Source organism: Orycteropus afer, unplaced genomic scaffold, assembly GCF_000298275.1.
Source record: "Orycteropus afer afer isolate SDZICR_OR568_19922 unplaced genomic scaffold, OryAfe1.0 scaffold00366, whole genome shotgun sequence".
Classification (NCBI taxonomy): domain Eukaryota; kingdom Metazoa; phylum Chordata; class Mammalia; order Tubulidentata; family Orycteropodidae; genus Orycteropus; species Orycteropus afer.
In genome coordinates this window covers 2,624,493-2,644,611 of record NW_006921953.1, presented here as the reverse complement: position 1 = coordinate 2,644,611, position 20,119 = coordinate 2,624,493, and the positions used below count along the sequence as shown (strand labels likewise).

General features: G+C 52.2%; 1 protein-coding gene across 1 annotated transcript in view; it reads left to right on the top strand.

The window, feature by feature from the left end:
- Positions 1-15,181, top strand: part of COL23A1 (collagen type XXIII alpha 1 chain) — a 625,256-nt gene extending 610,075 nt beyond the window's left edge. Inside the window, exons 16-29 of the mRNA XM_007952985.1 lie at positions 1,595-1,672; positions 3,344-3,397; positions 4,085-4,129; positions 4,927-5,016; positions 6,909-6,965; positions 7,301-7,357; positions 7,629-7,655; positions 8,532-8,594; positions 8,681-8,734; positions 9,015-9,041; positions 11,832-11,885; positions 12,187-12,273; positions 14,306-14,344; positions 15,119-15,181. Coding sequence (XP_007951176.1) covers positions 1,595-1,672; positions 3,344-3,397; positions 4,085-4,129; positions 4,927-5,016; positions 6,909-6,965; positions 7,301-7,357; positions 7,629-7,655; positions 8,532-8,594; positions 8,681-8,734; positions 9,015-9,041; positions 11,832-11,885; positions 12,187-12,273; positions 14,306-14,344; positions 15,119-15,181 — 795 coding nt within the window. The remainder of the gene's footprint in view (positions 1-1,594; positions 1,673-3,343; positions 3,398-4,084; positions 4,130-4,926; positions 5,017-6,908; positions 6,966-7,300; positions 7,358-7,628; positions 7,656-8,531; positions 8,595-8,680; positions 8,735-9,014; positions 9,042-11,831; positions 11,886-12,186; positions 12,274-14,305; positions 14,345-15,118) is intronic.
- The last annotated feature ends 4,938 nt before the right edge of the window (positions 15,182-20,119 follow it).

The following is a 20,119-nucleotide window of genomic DNA, read 5'->3' as shown; positions in this document are numbered from 1 at the left end:
CTGTGTCTGTGTTAATTGGTTTCCCTTTTCTTTGTTGAAGAGGGTCTGTGCAATCCTTCTGCCTAGTCCGCCATCTTGCCGGAACTCCTGGTCTCAGATCATTTCTAACCAGCCCCTGTTAATACACCTTTAAGATCCCTGGGTAGCACACTTTGCTACCAGCTAATAGCCTGGAGATTGGTAAATTGAGCCCACTCAGCTAGCAGTGCTGCAGAAGAAAGACCTGGTGATCTTCTTCCATAACACTAACAGCCAAGAAACCCTATAGAGTTGTTCTGCTCTGTCGCAAGGGGACACTATGAATTGGAATCGATGGCTGCAGGTGTGGGTTTTGGCTTGGTTAATGTGCCTTTCGGTTGGCATCTTGAATCCTATTCCCAGCTGTTACCTTGAATAGTCATCTACCCTCGTGTTCCCAGACCCTTAGTTTCTGCCTCCAAAAAATGGCTCTAAGGATACAGTCTGGTTATACAGGCAGCCAAGAGTTAGACTAGACACTGAGTCTGGGAGTTGCTATAAACTTCCCAATTCCATGCAGGCCAGGAGTGAGCAGGTGGGTAGCTGGCAGGTGGCACTTAAGCCTAGGTCTGTCCACCCTGCTCAAGGGGCTGGAACCATACCACTCACAACCTCTCACTTTGAAGTGAGGTTTAGAAGGGAAGGGCTAGGCCAGCCACCAGTGAGCCCACACCCGGGCCTACAGTGTCTGGGTGGATGCCCACTGGTAGCCAAGAAGAATGGGTGCCAAGGAACTATAGGGCTACTGACAAGAAAAGGACTCTGTCATAGAGCCAATATCCTGCTTTGGACTCCTAGCCTCCAAAACTATGAGACAATAAATTCCTCTTCTCTAAAACCAAACCAAAAAAAAAATGATGGGGATGTTTGTATGCCATTTGTGCAGCCTCTACCAGAGGTTGTGGGAGCTCTGGTAGCATAGTGGCTAAAGCACTTGACTGCTAACCAGAAGGCTGGCGGTTCAAACCCACCAGCCACTCCTCGGAAGGAAGGTTGGGCAATCCTACTTCCGTAGTGATACTGCCTCGGAAACCCAAGGAGGGGTCGCTATGAGTCGGGGCCAACTCGACGGCACATAACAACAACAACAACAACAGGGCAAGATCCAGCCTGCACATGGCTTTTTGGGCCTACACGATGTTTTGGAAGGTTTTTATGGGGGGTTTTGTCACCATTTAAAAATCTGAAGAACTTTGCATAAAAATGAGGTTTCTAGTTTCATTTGAAACTCGAGGGTCAGGTCTCAGTGAGTTTGAATTCCCACATGAAAGCAAATCACAACCAGTCCCCCAGAGCAGGTGGGGTGCAATGTCTTCCCCAATTGGCACCAGGCCCACCACCTGCCTGACCCCAGGGGGCATTTTATCAGTGAGTCTGGGAACAAGTGCCAAGAAGGAATGTGAGAGGTGTCCTCCAGGCCCCTGAGTCAGGCACACATCGGTGGCCACACACAAGTGCTCAAGAGTGTGGGGCCTTCCCTGTCAGCCTCTCTATGGGCATGGAGACAGAAACAGGCTGCCTGCTACCACACCAACATAGCTCTTCCCTGAAACTCTTGCCTTTCTTCCTGCCTCAGGGTCCACCAGGCCTCAAGGGTGAGCAGGGAGACACGGTGGTGATTGACTATGATGGCAGAATCTTGGATGCCCTTAAGGTAGAGTCCCTGGGATATGATTTGTGAATTAGTTCCTCACTATGCCACCAGAGCTCCTGCATGGTTATTTCCTTAGGGACTGAAGATTTATTCTGTGTATTAATCCTTCACTTCTTTACACAGGCACAGGGGGCAGCGTAGCATAAACACTCAAGTTCTCAAGGTGCCTGTTATGGCAGCACTGGGCAGCAGGAAGTTAGTGTGGTGTGAGACCCACAAAGGCTATGAGGGCTGAGCCACCCAGGCCATGGCAGAGAGAAATGTAACCCTAGGGCCATCCCTAGTCTCCAGGCCCAGTAGGGCATCCCCAGGGACTTCCTGTGTCTTCTAGTGACTGTTGAGGCATGCATGAGAGTGCTCCAGGAGCCCCGGAATTGTGTGGCCTTTGACCCTGCCCAGCAACTTGCGAACTCAGGCCCCATCCCCAGTGAAGATATTGGTGCCAGCTGCTCATGGATTCCAAGGAAGGGAACTGTGTTGAGGCAGGGGCACCTCTCAGAGAACAGATGGGGCACTTGCTTGGGCTTCCCTTGAGCTTCAATCCCAGCTTTCTCCCCAAGGCCACAGAGGAGTACAAGTCGACAGCAACTATAACCTGCCAAGTCCTATGTGGTATAGTATGGTCCCAAGTGCACACACAGTGCATGGTGTGTCCAGGCAGCTGGGAGCCATGCAAGAGGAACTCTGTGCATACAAAGGAGGCAGAGGCACAGATGATGGATGCCAGACTGGAATGATGGGCAGTGAGGAGTCATAGTTGGTTCTTAAGCAAGGGAGTAATACTTTAAAAAAGAAAATGGTATTGGTGGAAGACTATCTAGGGAATGGTGTGGGAGGTGAGTAGCAGTGGGCAAGGGGGAGAGCTGAGTAAGGAGGCCACCAGGGAGGTGGGAGCTGGGCCTGGGCCTGGGCCTGGAGGGGTAGATGAACAGTGAAGCCAGGTACATCTCTGTGGAAATGCCAACATGAAGGGAGGCAAGTTGATGAGAAGAGAGAGTTCTAGAGCTTGCAGGCTGGGGCCTGGCAGGGGTGCAGTCTTAAGAAGGGCATGAGTTAGGGGCTGAGTATCAGGGGGATGCAGGGCCATTCTGGGGGAGAGGAGGGAGGAGTACTGAGTAGGGGTGATGATGAACTGCAGGAAGCCTGGTCAGAGGCGGGCTTGAGAGTGGAGTCAGACTTGGGACAGGGAAGCCCTCCTCTCCTACCAGTGAGACAGGAACGCTGGGACCAGCTGGGGTGGCACAGGAGTGGTCAGAGGCTCCGAGAGAGGCAGAGAGAGTACCTGATGGGGATAAGATTTTTATCTAGCCAGATGAGGATTTTAGCTTGCTTTGAGAGCAATGGGGAGCCATCATAGGCTCTTGAGCAGGGGAGTGCTCTGAAGAAATCTATATCTGGGACAGACTGGCTCTGAGTGCAGAAAGACCGGGCCCTATACAGGCAGCACATGTTGTAGTTTCTCAGCCTATGGCTGCCTCTCTGCCCTCGCACAAGACAAGACCAGACCAAGCAGACATGCAGTGTGACCTGACCTGAGGGAGATGTGGCTGCCAGGGCCTTGGGATCCTGCTGCAGCCCAGCTGAGCAGGGACTTGGCCCCAGGGTGGAGGGGTGACCAGCAGTGATGGTAGGCCCTGCCTCAGCACCAACCAGCTTGACTTCCACACACAGGGTCCTCCTGGGCCACAGGGGCCCCCAGGGTCACCAGGGATCCCTGGAGCTAAGGTCAGTGCCTATGCAGCTATGTCTCCATGCACCTTGTTTCCTCTCCCCTCTCTTCTATGTTCCCTCTACTTCTCTCTCCTGGTGTAAATGGCTTGACTTCTGGGGCCTCAGAATGCCTGCTCCTTCCTAACCAAGCTGAGTGCTCTCTTCCTGGGCCCTGGCTATTCCCTGGAAAGCCATATTCGCATGTTTAACCCCATAAACAGCCCCTTGTGACAACACAGCAGTCCTATAGAGTGACATTGTCATGCCTATTGGCCAACCCATTCATCCGTTCTCTGGCCACTTTTCTCAGGAGAAAGAGCCTAGACTTGGAAGTCAGGTGAGATCTGGCCCTTGCCCCTCATTCCCATGCTGTGTGGCCTGGAGCAAGTCATTTAACCCTCAAGCCTCAGGTCCCTAATCTGTGCTGTGCCAGCCCACAGAATACTCCTGTGGACTCCACCTGCCCTAAGGGCAGCTGGTGAAGTGGAGGGTGGCGAGTGGCTAGTGCCAGCATAGTACTCTGCACCAGTGGGCACCTCCCTGGAGGTCCAATTCCAGGGATGCCACTTCTGCCCACTGACCCAGCCCAGGGATGGTGTGCCGTTGAGGGAGTAAGGAGGAAACACTGGCCCATACCCCAGGCCACAAATCCCTTTCAGGGCCAAGCAGACCGTGCTCCTCTTCCTGTCTGTTTCCTTCTAGGGAGAACTTGGACTGCCTGGAGCCCCTGGAATCGATGGAGAGAAGGTGTCTGGGCCTCTGCTTCCTGGGGTGGTGCTAGTGCCTACGGCGAACAGTGTGTGTGTGTGTGTGTGTGTGTGTATGCCCCAGTGGGAGAGAGCACAGAGCCTTGGGGTAAAAACATGGAGTCTGCAGCCAGACCACCTGTGGGTACACCCTGGTCCGGCCTCCTAGCCTTGGACATGTACTTGGACATAAACTCACTGTCTTGCCGCTTCAGGCTCCTCCTCCAGGGTGGGAGGTGCTTATGAGGACTAAGTAATCCCATGTGTGTAGAACACTTGTCGTGGTACCTGGTACACATCAGCAAATATTCTACAAATGTTAGCTCTTGCTGTTGTTGTGATTATAATGATATGTGTGGGTAGAATCCTACATGGAACTGAGAGTGTCCCCAGGTGTCACTTGACAGCAATTGGTCCCTAATGCATAGCACATGGTGGCTATTAAATAATTGGCTGAGTGAAAGGGTTCAATGGCTGGTGGGAGAGAGGGTACATGTGGGGCTTGGAGGCCCCCAATGCTGTCTCCTGAGATGGGAAATCAGACTTGAGCCCCAGGAGTGCCCCCATGCTGGCTGCCCCAGTCCCCTATGCCCCATGCAGTGAGGCAGGGATGGGGCACACATATCCATTTCCATCCAGCCCCCTGGTACATTTGGCCAAGGTTCCAGCCAGCTAGACTCCCAAGGAGGCAATGGGGGTCTGGCTGACCTGACAGAGACTCAGCTCTGGGGGCCCTCCAGGGTGCAAAGGGAGAATGCCTACTAAGCCCCACTGACCCCTTGCTCTTGTGGTTCTCAGGGTCCCAAAGGACCAAAAGGAGATCCAGGAGAGCCTGGGCTGACTGGACCCAAAGGGGAAGCAGGCGAGATGGGCCTATCCGGCCTCCCGGTATGTACTGGTCTGGGTCCCCTGTACTAAAACTTCACATGTAGATGGGGGGGAAGTCCCAAGACAGATACATGTGTGTCTGCCACAGGGAGGCAGCTGGAGGCTGTGGGGCGAGCCAGCGTGCAGGTTGGGTAGTTCCAGAGACCTCGCCAGCTCCAGCACGTGGCACAACCCAAAGACACTGGGCCTTTGACTGGAAGCTCTGGGCCCCTGGCTAGCACTGCTCTAGCTCACAGGTGGCCCAGGGCAGGTTATCCCCATTCTGAGCCTCCTTTTCCTCAACTGTCAAAAAGCCTACCAGCTACCCCCATGGGGATCCCATAGAGGTGAAATAAGAGGGCCAGCCTGGCCAGATTGTCAGCCTGTGTGCTCAGACCTAAACTGCCTGAGCTTGCATCCAGCTCCATCCTGGACAAGGAACCCTGGACAAGTGACATAACCTCCTTGGCCCTCAGTTTCCTCACCTCTAAAATGGGAGTGACAATTTCCTACTTCCATGAGTGGAAATTGGACTAGGTTAAAAATGGCACCTGGTACACAATGACTATCCACTATCATTGTTGTGATTTTTATTGTTGCTATTGTTGTGGCCCACCACGCATCAGACAATTTGTTGTACTGCAGTGACTTTCATGCTACTGTGATGCTGGGAGCTCTGTTGGTGTAGTACCTAAAGTATTTGACTGCTAACCAGAAAGCTGGCAGTTCAAACCCACCAGCCACTCCTCAGAAGGAAGGTGGGCAATCTACTTCCCTAGTGATACCACCTCAGAAACCCAAGGAAGGGTTGCTATGAGCTGGACCTGACTCGATGGCAGTGAGTTTGGCTTTTTTTGGTTTTGTGATGCTGGAAGCTATGCCACCAGTATTTCAAATACCAGCAGGGTCACCCATGGGGGACAGGTTTCAGCAGAGCTTCCAGAGTAAGTCAGGCTAGGAAGAAAGACCTGACAATCTCCTTCTGAAAATCAGCCGACAGAATATTGTCTGATATGGTGCTAGAAGAGAAGCTCCTTGGGTTAGAAGGCACTCAAAATACACAGTGGCTGCAACAATGGACTCATGAATATCAACGATCAGTTGGGTATATGGTACAAGACCAGGCACAACACCATTGTTGTGACTGAGTGGGAGCAGCTGTCAGGTTTTAAATAGCCACTGGCCGCCCATCACTTATATCCACTCAGTGTGGCATGGAGTCAAGACTCCCCCTCCCAGGGCCACTCGGACAGAGAGGTGGGGCCAAGGATTGAACCTAGATCTGTTTCCAGAGCCCCTGGCTGTCCCTGCACCACAGGCAGACAAGTTAATAAGTTGCTAATGTGCTCCCTCCCTAAAGGAGCTCTGGTGGTGCAGATATTTGACTGCTAACCAAAAGACGGGAGCTCTGGTAGCATAGTGGCTAAGGCACTTGACTGCTAACCAGAAGGCTGGAGGTTCAAACCCACCAGCCACTCCTCAGAAGGAAGATGGGGCAATCTACTTCCGTAGTGATACTGTCTCAGAAACCCAAGAAGGGGTCTCTATGAGTCAGGTCCAACTTGATGGCACATAACAACAACAACCAAAAGACTGGCAGTTCAAACCCACCAGCCACTCCAGTGAAGATTCACTGCCTCGGAAACCCAATGAGGGTCACTGTGGATCAAAATCAATTCAATAGCAGTGATTTGGTTTGGTTTTTTGGTTTAATGTGCTCTCTAAATAGCCACTGTGCTCAGCACCCAGGGTGTTCACCTAGATTTTAGGAAAAATGTTTTCAGTCTGCAAAAGACAAAAGTAATCCTGCTGCCCAGAAGTCTAATGGGGAGGAGGGAGGGAAGGTCAGTGAGCACTGTGGACAGTGATTTTGGTGATGGACATAAAAGGTCACAGGCCACTTTGTCCTGTAGGGTGTCGACGGCCCCAAGGGGGAGAAGGGAGAGCCAGCGTCCCTACAGGAGAGCCTGGTAAGGGGGAAGGGCACTGGGGTCAGGGTGTCTCCCACTGCCCTACCCAGACCTCTGGGGCCCCTGGATCTTGGAACCCTGAGGAGTCACCTGGCCTTACCATACCCAAGGCAGCAGGGAAAGGAAGTGAGGGAGCCTCAGGCTGTGTCCTTCACCCCAGAGCTTACAGGCTACAGGCAGATCCCAGACCCCCAATAGGACAGGCCTCTCCCAGGGCAGGCAGAGGCCCATGTCCACTGCTTCTCATCCTGGGTGCTCCTCCCACATCTGATGCACTCAAGGGTGTGATCGGTGACAGGCCAGTGGGTGACTAACCTATTTCTGACCCTTCCTAGGCCCAGATCATAGTGGAGCCAGGGCCCCCTGGGCCGCCTGGGCCCCCAGGTCCCATGGTAAGAACTGTTTGTCTTGAAGCAACCGGGATACAAAGAGAATGGTGGACACAGGGCCCAGAGCTGTGACCAAGGAGTAGACTGGACTCCTGGGGACGGGGAACACACATTGGGCAAAGAGGGCAGAGCCCGGGTCTGAGTTGGGAGGCCCTGGAGACAAGGTCCATGGGCAGGAAGGGCATGTGGGCACTTGCCACATGGGCGGGACCTGAGGCCAGGCTCTGGACCCAGCCAGAATGACCTTCTGACCCGGTCTCTCCACCTCCTTCAGGGCATTCAGGGAATCCAAGGTTCTAAGGTGAGTACTGGGGATTGGGCAAAAGGCCCCACACCCACTACAGACAAACAGCTAGAGTCTTGTCAGAAAGCCTTGGTAACGCAAAGTAGGCTGGGCCAGCCCAGCCTACATCTCCCCAGGGACTAAACTTGCCGAATCTCCTGAAGCATCACTTTCTGGACACAGCCCTACCCTGCAGGCCCTGCTCTCTCACACTCTCCCTCTTGCTCTGCTTCAAGGCCCAGCCTGCCCTTCACCCTCCCTCTCTCAATGTCTTGCCTCCTGGGTGCACTCCTTCATCTTTCTCTGTAACTCTCCCTTCCTTGTCATCACCCCTAACCCCACATCTGTCTCTCAACTGCATGGACCAAGCATGAAGTCTTGGATCTGCTGTGCACAGCATGATGCCATGTCCCTTGTTCTTAAAGCCACAAGTGCAGTCCGCCCATATGCCCTGTTCAGAAGAGGCAGAAACAGAGGAGAGGCCAGCTGGCCCTACCACTGTTCATGCTGACTGATGTCCTGTCTACCTATGGGGCAAACCCATCTCTGCTTCCCCAGCTCAGAGACAGGGACTCAGAGTCACAGATCTGAGCAGGGCCATGCATTCTGTCTAGCCAGATGTGCTGTTTCTGCTTCTGTCTTGTCCCAAGGCCACCCCAGATCATGTTTAGAGAAGGCAGCTGTGTGCTTGTGCTTTGGCCTCCCTTTCTTTACCTGTGGGGTGAATGGGATCTTAGCCACCACACAAGATTACTGAGGAAGCCATGTTATGAAACCCCTCTCTGAGTAGTTGGGATGAGGAGTAAACCTCGCCAGCTCCACCAGCCCCCCAGCTCTCCTGTCCTGCTGTCTGCTGCCCTCTTTCCCCTAACTGACTTCCCCCTTCACTTGCAGGGCTTGGATGGAGCAAAGGGAGAGAAGGGCGCATTGGGCGAGAGAGGCCCTGGAGGCCTGCCTGTGAGTGTAATGAGCCCTGTTTATTGTAAAGGGCTAATTCCTGTTAATTTCATGCCTCTTGACCCACCCTTTCCTTTTCCATCCAGGGTCCAATTGGCCCACCTGGCCTCATTGGACTTCCAGGAACCAAAGGAGAGAAGGTAGCCACCCTCATGACCTACCCCACCCCACCCCCAGCCATTGTAGCTACATGCTCACAGTATCATACTCAGCCCCTGCACTTTGCTGAGCTGGAGTTTAGGCTCTGTGGACATCACGACCATCCTGCTCTTTGTCAATATCTGCCTGGCGTGTAGTTCTCTCTTGCCCCCATTTGCCCCCATGTCTGTGACCACTCACAGAGCTGAACTTACCAACAGCTATGCTCCCAGCACCCCAACCTACACAGATCTCCTATAACCTCTCTTTGTCTCTCCTCAGGGCAGACCTGGGGAACCAGGACTGGATGTAAGTGTCTCATCGTTCACCATGATCGGGTCCTTCCTGTATGTGATTTCTACCCCCATGGGCTCATACAGTAACCAGATCTGGCTGGTACATGTGTGACCCCTTCCCCACAGCTGACACTGCAACTGACTGATTCCCTGTGTCTCAAATGCCAATTGCTACGCAAGGCCAAGAGTAGATGCTATATAGATGCATGGATAGACGGATAAATGAATGGATGAAGGGGAGAGAAGGATGATGGATGGATGAATTGATAAATGGATGGAATAGATGATAGATAAATGGATAGGTGGGTGTGTCAATAGCTGATGGACGATGAGTTGAGGCAGGAAGGTAGGGGGAAGTGGAGGAAAGCTGTTGCGGTAACCTGGTGAGAGATGATGAGGTAGCAGCTAGGGCAATATGGGGGAGGACAGGAGGGGAAGTAATAGCCCAATGTTGATTGGATCAAGTCTTCTTTGGTTACGTGATTAAAAAAAAAAAAAAAAAAACTCACTGCCATCGACTGGAATCTGACTGATAGTGACCCCCTTTGGGTTTCCGAGGCAGTAAATCTTTATGGAAGTAGATTTCCCAGTCTTCCTTCCTCAGAGTGGCTGGTGAGTTTGAACCACCAGCTTTCTGGGTAGCAGTTAAATGCCTTAAGCACTGTGCCACCAGACCTCCTTTGGTTACGTGATGGAAAATAAAATTTAAACTGGCTTAAACTGACCCTTAAGTGAAAAGTCTGGCGGTGAAGCATATAGCCCAACTGTGTCACCAGAACCCAGCAACTCACCTCTCTTGTTTCTGCTTCCTCTGTTTTGTGGATGTTACTTCCATTATGGGTTTTTGTTTTTTAATTTTTTAGTGTGATTTGGGTGAAAATTTGCAGAGCAAATTCATTTTCCATTCAACAATTCATACCCATTTTGATTTGTGACATTGATTGAAATCCCCACAATGCAATTCCTCCTTCTTTCCTATCCCTCCTGCCTTCTGAGCTTCATCCCTGGGCAATTGCTGCCCTTTTGATCTTGTACAGTTGGTTTTTCTAGGGAGTTCATACATCCCTAGTGTTATTGTTCACCTTATAGGCCTGTCTATTATGTGGCTGGGAGCTCTGGTGGCATAGTGGTTAAGGCATTTGATTGCTAACCAGAAGGCTGGTGGTTCAAACCCACCAGCCACTCCTCAGAAGGAAGATTGGGAAATCTACTTCCATAGAGATACCACCTCAGAAACCCAAGGAGGGGTCACTATGCATTGGTTTCGACTCGACGGCAGTGAGTTTGGTTTTTTTGGTTTGGATTGTGTGGCTGAAAGTTGAGCCATGGGGGTGAGTTTTGTTCCAGGCCTAAAAGGTGTCTAAAAGCCATAGTCTCAAGGGTTCCACCAATCTCTATCACATCAGTAAGCCTAGTCTTTTTTATTATTTTGAATATGCACCATCTAGTTCTTCTGGTCTCAGAGTTTCATAGACTGAGGTTCCCATGATCCATCAGTCCCTTGGACCGTTGTTTCCATATGTCTTTGATTCTCTTCACTCTTCTTTGCTCTGGACGGAAAGAGACCAATAGTTGCACCTTAGATGGCCACTCACAAGCTTTTAAGACCCCAGTCAATACTCACCAAAATACGATGTAGAATATGTTGTCAGTTGACCTAGATGTCCCTAAGACTAAAGTCCTGAGCCTCTAGGCCCAACAATTCATTCCCTCAAGGAGAAAGATTATTTGCCTCACTTTCTACTATTCTAGAAAAAAATCTCTCCTCTCACTGGCCCAGGTTAAGTCAACTCCAGAGCCAGTCATGGGGATGTAGGAATACAGCACTCTGATTGGTTGGGCCTGATCATTTGCTCAACCCTGGAGTTGTGGGTAGAGCCAGTGGCTTATGAGAAGGGAAGGTGGAACTCAGGAAACTCAAGTTGCTATTTTGACAGAAACTGTGACTAGATGCAGTACTGTGGTGTCCACCCTAGACTTTAAGGAAAGAATGTTACCTTGGAGAGCAACTGCAGACAAGGAACCTACCCTGGGTTTATGACTGGAAGGACTATGTTCCATTGATGAGAAGGGGCAGGGGACAAAGACCATGCTGATCCAGTTCAGGCTTTGAATCCTGTGAAGTTGTGGGGAAGGAGCTAGAGAGACTCCATGCCCTATGGATGTGGCCATAGCTCAGGGTGCCCTCTCAGAGCTATGCCCACTCATTTCACTTGGCCCAGCTGAAAGGGGGACTCCACTCAGAAGCTTACCCTAACCCCTACACCTGGATAGACCAGCCAGAAAAGCACACCTGATCCATTTATCTGCCTCAGTGGCCAACCCACAACTCAGCTCCTAGTGGCTGCTTAGTAATGTTGGTTAAATGTATGGACTGATGAACGGATGGGTGGGTGGATATACAAAAGACTGAGCCAAGGGCAAAGAACAGAGGCCACCATTTCACATCTGCTCAGGCTGGTGCCATAAACTCCATGGGTTTCCTGGGTCTTTGTCCTCCACCAAGTCTGAGCCAGGTTGGCTGGTCTGGCTATGAGTTGAGAGAAAGTCCTTTGCTGGCAGCTCCACCCGTGGGCCTCCAACCAGAGACTGAAGTGTTCTACTTTGGAGGGAGCAGTATGGTGTCCTACATGCCTCTACCATGGTCTCTACCCAGCCAACAGGTCACCTAAGAGTTGAGGCTAGTCACATGGTACCATGACTAGATAAGCAGGAAGGGGCAGTGGATGGGAGAGGAGCAAGATGGACAGGTTAACAGAAAGCAAACCTTGTTTTCCAATTTAACTTTTAATTCTTTTGTCAGGGTTTCCCTGGACCCAGAGGAGAGAAAGGTGACCGAAGTGAGCGTGGAGAGAAGGTGGGGCAAGGAAGAAGAGGTGGGGTAGGGGAGAGGAAGTGGCCCAGGGTAGAAATGGGATGGGGAAGGAGGTAAGGGCAGAGGAATGGAGGTAGGGGAGCTGAAGTAGGGAAGGGGGGAGGAAGTAGGCTGAAGCAGGCCAGGAAAAGTGGAAGCAAGTGGGAAGGAGGGGGCCAGTAGAGGCCCAGCCCAAGGGCAGCAGGGCATGGGTGACTATGGGCACTGGGGCCATCTCTCTGAGGTGCTGAAGGGGCCTGAAGCCTAATAGCCTTGACCATCCTCCATCTCCTGTCTTGTGCAGGGGGAGCGAGGGGTCCCTGGCCGGAAAGGAGTAAAGGGCCAGAAGGGGGAGCCGGGACCACCTGGCCTGGATCAGCCATGTCCTGTGGTAAGTGTTGGAGTGGGAAGGGGCCTAACCAAGGGCAGTGCCACCTACAGCCAAGGCCAACCAAAATTGTATTTGCTCTCTAAACTCAGGTCTTGCCACCCCCTTCTCAGGTCCCCTCCCCCCATGGTCTGCTGGCCAGGGTTACTGCCTCTACTTCACTCAGGGCAAGGCACCCGACCTGAGCGATCTTGGGGGGTGGGAAGTGATGAGGGGCTAGACTCTGAGATGAGGGAGCTCACCATGGTATTAGGACACATCAGGGTTCCTGGGAGGGGTTAGGCCTTGGGAAGGGGAGCCAGCAGTGATGGGGAGGGATCAGAGAAAACTACTACCACTGCCCGCTCCCAATGCCTCCACTCAGCCCTGCCTCACCTGGGGCCATAGCCTCGGCCTGACTCTGGGCTTGAGGCAAGATTGGGCTGAAACTCAGTTTCCTTGTCCTTCCTTCTCAAGGTGTCTCTCCCTCCCCTTCTTTGCTTCCCTTCCTTCCCAGAGGAATCCTTTTCTAGTCTAGGGTAGTCCCACTCTCGCCCCTGCCTTCTCTTGCCATTTCCCTCCACCACAGAACCTTTCTCCTTTCTTGTTCTTTCACAACAGGCCTTGGTGACCCAGCAGACTCAGTGACCACAATCAGTCCCTTTTCCAGGCAGGCAGGCAGGGCTTCCGGCCCACTCTTCTAGAGGGGCACAACAAAGATGAAAAAAACAAGTCCACTTGTTTACCAAAGAATGTTTACCAAACGTACAAAACAGACCACTGAGTGAGGGCTATGGCGAGGGGCCACCAGCAGGGAGAACCCCAAGAGGGCCAGGGCCAGGGGCCTGACAAGAAGTCATTCCTCAGTCTCCTCATCCATAAAATGGAAGTGGTAATCCACATCTCCCAGGTGGTTCTGAGGATTAAGTGGGAAAAAGACCTGAAGAGCAGAATTGTAAACATAAGAAACTAGTGCCTGAGACAGCAGGAGAAGGGGTGGCTCAACCATGCAGCTCTAAGCCCTAGGCCAGGACTTTCCTCCACATCAGTAGGCCCTTGTCTTTGAAACAGGAGAATCCCAAATGCAGAGGCAAACGAGGGGCACCGGGCTCGCAGGGTCTGCCGTGGGGCGGTAGGCCCTGTCCTGCGGTACAGTATCTGCCTGCTGTGTGCTGTGCTGGGCTGGGCTGGGCTATGCTCGGCGGGGCTGCCTGTGCCCACTTCTCCCTCACTTCTCCTTCCATCTGTCCCTCCTGCCCCACCCTGACATGCATCCCAGGCATATTACCCTGAGGGGGTACACCAGTGGGTTTGAGGCCTATGCTGTGTGCCTTGGAACAGAGTGAAGTGTTTTCTACCCTTGTGTCCCCCAAGGACTCTAGGCTGAAGGATCAGACCTTGTCCTTCTCTAACCCCCCACCACAATGCTGCCCAAGGCCACCCGTCCTCCTGCTGGGTCTGATGGCTGAGGGGGCATTGCTGGTGCCCCCAGACAGCTACTGTGTCCCATGTCCAGTTCCCACCCTGACCACTTTGACACCCCGCCTCCCCCAGTCTCTGTTCAGACCCCAAACACAGGGTGCAGGACTGTCTGAGACACTTGTGGAGACATGGCTCCCCAAGACTGACAGCTCCTAGACCCTGCAGTGAGGGCCAGACCCACTGGGTCGGCCACCAGGCAGGAAGCCATGCAGCCCCTCAGCAGGGCTAGCCTCAAGCTGCCTCCTGGCCAGCAACTATCTGGTGTGAAGCCCATTACTGCACAGTGTCTATCTCTGCCCACCAAACAGGTGTCCCAAAGGAGTAAAGACTCCAACAAAGCACTTTGGGACATTCTCTGGGCAAGTGCAGGGAGGGGCCATCATGTCACTGAACTGGCTACCCAGGTGGACAGGAGGAGGCAAGCTCTTCACTTGGGCCCTGCCTCAGTGGGGTATAGCAGGCTCACGTGGCAGATCCTCAGACCACATCCCCTCTCCACTTTACAGTGTGTGGGCTGGGGTATAGAAAACAGGACCAGCCCTTGTCCAGTGACTGACGCTTTCTTCCTTTTCAGGGCCCCGATGGGCTGCCGGTGCCCGGCTGCTGGCATAAGGTATCTTGCAGGGTAGAGTTTCAATGAATCAGGCTCAGAGGAGAGGGAAGTGTGGGTAGTCATGTGGGTCCCAGGGGCTGGTGCCATCACACGGACTTCTGGGTGTCTGCAGCTCCCTGCCCAGTAGCTGGAACAGCCAGGTGTCCCCAGCACAATCTAGCTTTGGCTATGCTAGTCCATGGCTTGAGGCTATGGTCCTGGGGGACTGTGCCTGACCAGCTCTGTTAAACTTTGTGGGCTCAGTCTGGGCCTGGCCACTGGTGCTTGTTGGGATACTGTCCAAACTGTACCACTGAAAGGGAACAGAGATCAGGAGCCTGGAAGAGGGAGTCCAGGCAGAACCTATTCAGGAGGTACCAGAAAGGGTGGCCCAGGCAAGGGGTAGCCTCTTAGCCTCACTCCACTCCTCACCCTTGTCTTTCCCTCCTCTTCCAGTGACCCCAGCACCCAGCTCACAACCTGTACAGATCCATGTGGACATTTTTAATTTTTGTAAAAACAAAACAGTAATATATTGATCCTCTTCATGGGATGTGGCCACCTGTGGCCTTTTCACATTAGAGAGTGTGCCCAGCTCAGCCCCAGATGGATGAGCCTCTGTCACTGGCAGGAACATGGATGAGACAGACAATGCAGGAGGAGCAACGGCCGCATGTGGCTTTCCTGGGGAGGGGATGACAGTGATGTTGTCTGGCTCTGGTGAGGCTGGGAACATGTTGGCTAGGCTTCAATCACCTGATTAGCTGAGACTCGCAGTTACCCACTGCCCTGCAGAGGCTGTCCCGCAACGCTCCAGAGCCCCAGCACCCCATCCTGCCCACAAAGCCCAGGGCTTGAGGGTAGCCGCTCTGGCCTCTCCCATCTCCAGACTCAGCTGCCCAGGCCCCCGCCTCCCACGCCCTGGAAGCACTAAGGCTGAACAAGACTCTGACCCACACTTGCAGCTAAACACCGGGAGCTATGGGAAGCACCCCCAAGTGGGTTGGTCTCTCACCAGTGGTCCAAGTCAGTGGACCTCAGGCAGCCAGCCTATGCCAAGTCTTCACCAAGTCCCTTGATCACTAGGACATGGCGTCCAGCTGCAGAGAGTCTTGTGACTCCCATCTGTGTAAGTCAGAGAGTTCTGGGTTTCTGTTCCTACCTCTGTCCAGGGCATGAATGTGAGGGCACCTTGCAGGCCTGATGACATGGGCCTCCGGCTCAGGGCATTCAGTCTCATTGGTCCCAAGTCTGCAGCCTGGTAGGACTCTGGACAGCTGCCAAAACAGTTCTGATGAGTTGTGCTGATGAAACCAACTTCTGGGCTGGTCCTCCACCTGCACTGAGCCGCCTACACTCAGAGGAGAGGCTTTCCCACCTCTGACAAGGGTCCTAGCCACCAGCTCCGCCTCCACACCTCACCTCCCATCTGTTTAGCTGGACATTGCTGCGTGTAATAAACCACAAACATGTGTATGAGTGTGCCTATCCTTGCAAGCCGCCTCTGGGCCCCACAACCCAATACCATCTCAGCCTGGCCATTGCTTGGGAGGAGAAAGGGGACTCTCTCTGGGCCACCCCAGAGAGGACATAGTTCAGGGTTGGGACAAAAGATAGCATTGGAGTTATGTAGAACAAGACTTCTGGCCTGGCTCTGCCATATCCCAGCTAAGTCCTCTGGCCCATCTCTTCACGTCACTGAGCCTTTGTGCTCATCTGTTCAAGTTACCAGTCACCCAAACACTTGTTGGTTAATGGGTTCAGTGGGTGAGTCTCACTGAGCTCACTCCAGCAGCTGAAGGCAGATGGCTAGGGAGGGACTTCTCAAAGTCTTCCTTGCTCTCATGTTTGGCAGTTGATGTTGGCTGTCAGCCAGAACCTCAGATGTCTAGAACACCTCCCATGATCTCTCCACATGGTTTAGACTTCCTCACAGCACAGAGGCTCAATCCAAAGGGTAACTGTCCCAAGTGGGCCAACTGGAAACTGTGTCACCTTTTATGGCCAATCCTCAGGAGTCATATGGTGTCACTTCTTGCCAGGGTAAGAGGTTTTCCTAGACTCAAGGGGACAGAGTTCAACCTCACTTCTCAATGGGAAGAATGTTGACATCTTTTAAGGAAAAATATGGGAGAGTAGATCTTACTGCAGCCATCTTAGGACATTCAACCTGCCACCTCTTTTGTAAATGGGATGGTCATACTTACCACTGAGTTTCTGGTTGGGTGAGGATCCACTTAGTAGAATATGCCAAGAACCTAGGCCAGGTCAGGGGCCCTGACGCTCCTGTGATTCACAGTTCTCTCTCTTGCAAAGCATTTCCAATCTTTCATCCCAGCAGGTCCTTACAACAACTCAGAGAGAAGAATGCAGAAAATGTGCCCATTTCACAAATGGTAAAGCCAAGGACATCCAGGGAGGTGCAGCTAAGGAAAGGCCTGCAATGACAGTGTCTTAGGCCTTCTCCCTCCAAGGGCTGAAGCCTAAGGAGGGCTACAGTGTAAGCAGTCCCCCTAGACCCCTGCCACGCAGCGTTCTTGCTAACAGAAGAGGTCCAGGCGTACACTGGCTCTAATCAGGGATAACTATGTCAAATCCCATCTCTGTCTCCCTAAGGAACTACTGATAAGTGGCAGACCAGATATCTGGTCACCAGGGAAGCCAGTGGTATGACAAAGAAGAGAAGCAGTAGGACTTTGATGACTGGTGGGGCTCACTGGGTGTCAAAGCCTCCATTGGGGTCCCAGTCTAACACTCACACATCCACTGCACTTCACTGTTTGCAAATCACTCTTCCTCCCACCCAATTACCTCACTGGATCGCCTCACCCACCCTATGAAGGAGGAGGGCTGTGTGGTAGGGGTCACTATTTAAATTTCACATACGAGGAAACTAAGCCTCAGAGTGAGTAATCACCTGGCCAGGGATGCACAGCCAGGACATGGTGGCTGGCTTGGTACTGGACCCAGGCCCTTTGATGCCCTCTAGTATGTCTCCCCAAAATTGCTTGGCAAGGCATGGAGTCAGTAGGCAGCCCTCATGAAGCTGGATTGCCAGGCAGGCCCTGGCAGGAATAGAAGCCATATGGTCTCTCCCCTTCTCTACATATTCAAGGGACTCAAGGGAATCCCTTTTGTCTTTCAGGCAGGATGGGACCATTATTGGCCCGTTATTGCCCCCTTGTGGCCTCACCTTGCATCATCAGGCCTGCAAACTTCAACGTTTAGAACCTGTGGACTCCTCAGAGTGCTTGGGGTCCACCAGGCCCCTGCAGTAAGGAGACTATGGAAGAATGAATGACTTCCTGAAGGTCTCACTGAGACATTGGAGAGTGTCCTGCCTCGGAGCTAAGCCTCAAGGGCTGAGGGTCTACCTGCCACAACAGGCAACTTGGCCTCAAACTACCCACTTCAAAAATGGAAGCATATTTACCAAGCCCTACTGTGTACCAGGGAACTCTGGTAGCATAGTGCCTAAGGCACTTGACTGCTAACTAGAAGGCTGGCAGTTCAAACCCACCAGCCACTCCTCGGAAGGAAGGTTGGGCAATCTACTTCCATAGTGATACTGCCTCGGAAACCCAAGGAGGGGTCACTATGAGTCGAGTCCAACTCCACGGCACATAACAACAACACTGTGTACCAAGGAGTCGCTGGCTGACACAAATGGTTAAGCACTTGTCTGCTAACAAAATGTTGGTTGCTCAAGCCCACCCAGCAGCTCTATGGAAGAAAGACCTGGCAATCTACTTCCATAAAAATTACAGCCTAGAAAACTATATGGGAGAGTTCTACACTGTCACATGGGGGTTGCTATGAGTCAAAATCAACTCAAAGGCATCTAACAACTTACCAAAAAGTTGATGGTTCAGACCCACCCAGAGGTGATTAGAAGAAAGGCCTGATGTTCTGCTTCCAAAAGTTCACAGCCTTGAAAACCCTATGGAGCACAGCTCTGCTCTGCACACATGGGGTTGCCGTGAGTCAGAATCGACTTGATGACAACTAGTTTTGTTCTGTTTTCATGCACTGAGTGCCACACCCTGCACTCTGCACATGGTAGATAAACTAAGCACAAGGATTCCTATCCCCATCCTGCAGAAGAGTCTGTGGCCAAAGAGGAATGGATTTGCCCAGGTCTCCTCCCTCCTGATCCCTGGGCTACTACTTACAGAAATGCCTGGGATGCTTTTGGTTGTCCCAGTGACTGAGAGACACTCCTGGCATTCAGTGGGCAGGTCTAGGGATATTAAATATCTTAAATTCATGGGAAAGGAAAATTAGGCAATCTATCTCTGTAGTGATACCACCTCGGAAACCCAAGGAGGGGTCGCTATGAGTCGGGTCCAACTCAACGGCAGTGAGTTTGGTTTGGTTTGAAGTTCATGGGACAGTCTTGCCCAATGAGGAATCATCCAAAAATGTCAGTGCCTACCCCATTAAGAAACACATGCCTTGGGTTCAAATCTTGGCTCAACCACTTTTCGTCCCCTGCCCTCCTGGCCTCCAATGCTGCCTTGAAGGGCATGAGCCAGAGACATGAAGGATTTCACTTTCCTGAGCAGGAAGGAGAGATATCCTGGTATTGTCCTGCCCTACCATGGATACTTTTGACCCAAGAAAAGCCCACCTGATCTATGCTTAAATTTTATCTCCTTCTGACCCTGGATAGCTCTGGAGCGGGTATGGTGTGACCTGGGCCCAGGTGCAGTCTTCTTACCCTTCTCAAAGTCCACAAACCAACCTGACTTCTCTGAGATGCCCTGGGCCTCAGCTGTGGCTAGGGTTTGAACCTAGACAAGTCCCAAGGATGGGCCCCAAGCAAGAGTCTGAAACCTCCACACATACATACACACACACACACACACACACATTACACTAAAAGGAGGAACCACAGAGCATGGAGGCATTTATGGGTCTATCCACATAAGAGGAGGAGCAGATACCTTGGAGACCTTGACCATACATTGGTCTTGGAGAACTGAGACCTTGGTCATATATTTTACCCAGGAGCAGGGGGTGAAGGAGACCTTAAGAAAGAAGTACAGCCCATAAGCAACCTCTCAGTTAATTTGGGAGGAGTTTTTTTCAAGAAACATCTAAAAGATTCAATTCTGTGCTACAATTAAAAATACTGGGGGGCGGAGGGAACAACACTGCTATCCAGTAGATTCTGACTCATAGCAACACTTTAGGACAGAGTAGAAATGCCCCGTGGGCTTTCCAAGGCTGTAATCTTTATAGAAGCAGACTGCCTCACTTTCTCCACCAGCAGAGTGGCAGATAGGTTCAAACCACCAACCTTTTGGTTAGCAGCCAAATACTTTAACCACTACACCACCAGAGCTCCCTAATTAAAAATAAGAAAGTCCAAATGTTCTCGGATTCCAGGGACCTAAGAACAGGCAGCAAGGCAGGAAGCAGGAAGAGGACAAAAAAAAAGGCAAAGGGGACCAGAACAGATTGAGAAGTCAGCTGCAGGGACCCAGGTGAAGAGAGGGAACCCAGGCCACACCCCACAAGGAGCGAGGCAGGAAGGCAGGGAGAGGACAGAAAAAGCAAAGAGGACTGGAACAGATCGAGGAGTTAGCCACAGGGATCCAGGTAAGGGTGGTGGGAGGGGTTTCCAACAGCTAAGGGAGACAAACATGTCTGTTGGTTTGTCCTACAGTGGTGACGTGTTGCTGAGAGTCTTGAGGCTGTGCCACTAGTGTTTCAAACCCAGTGGGGTGCACCTGTTGCACAGGTATCAGCCCAGCTTGCAGACTGAGACAGACTAGGAAGAAGGAGGAGGCC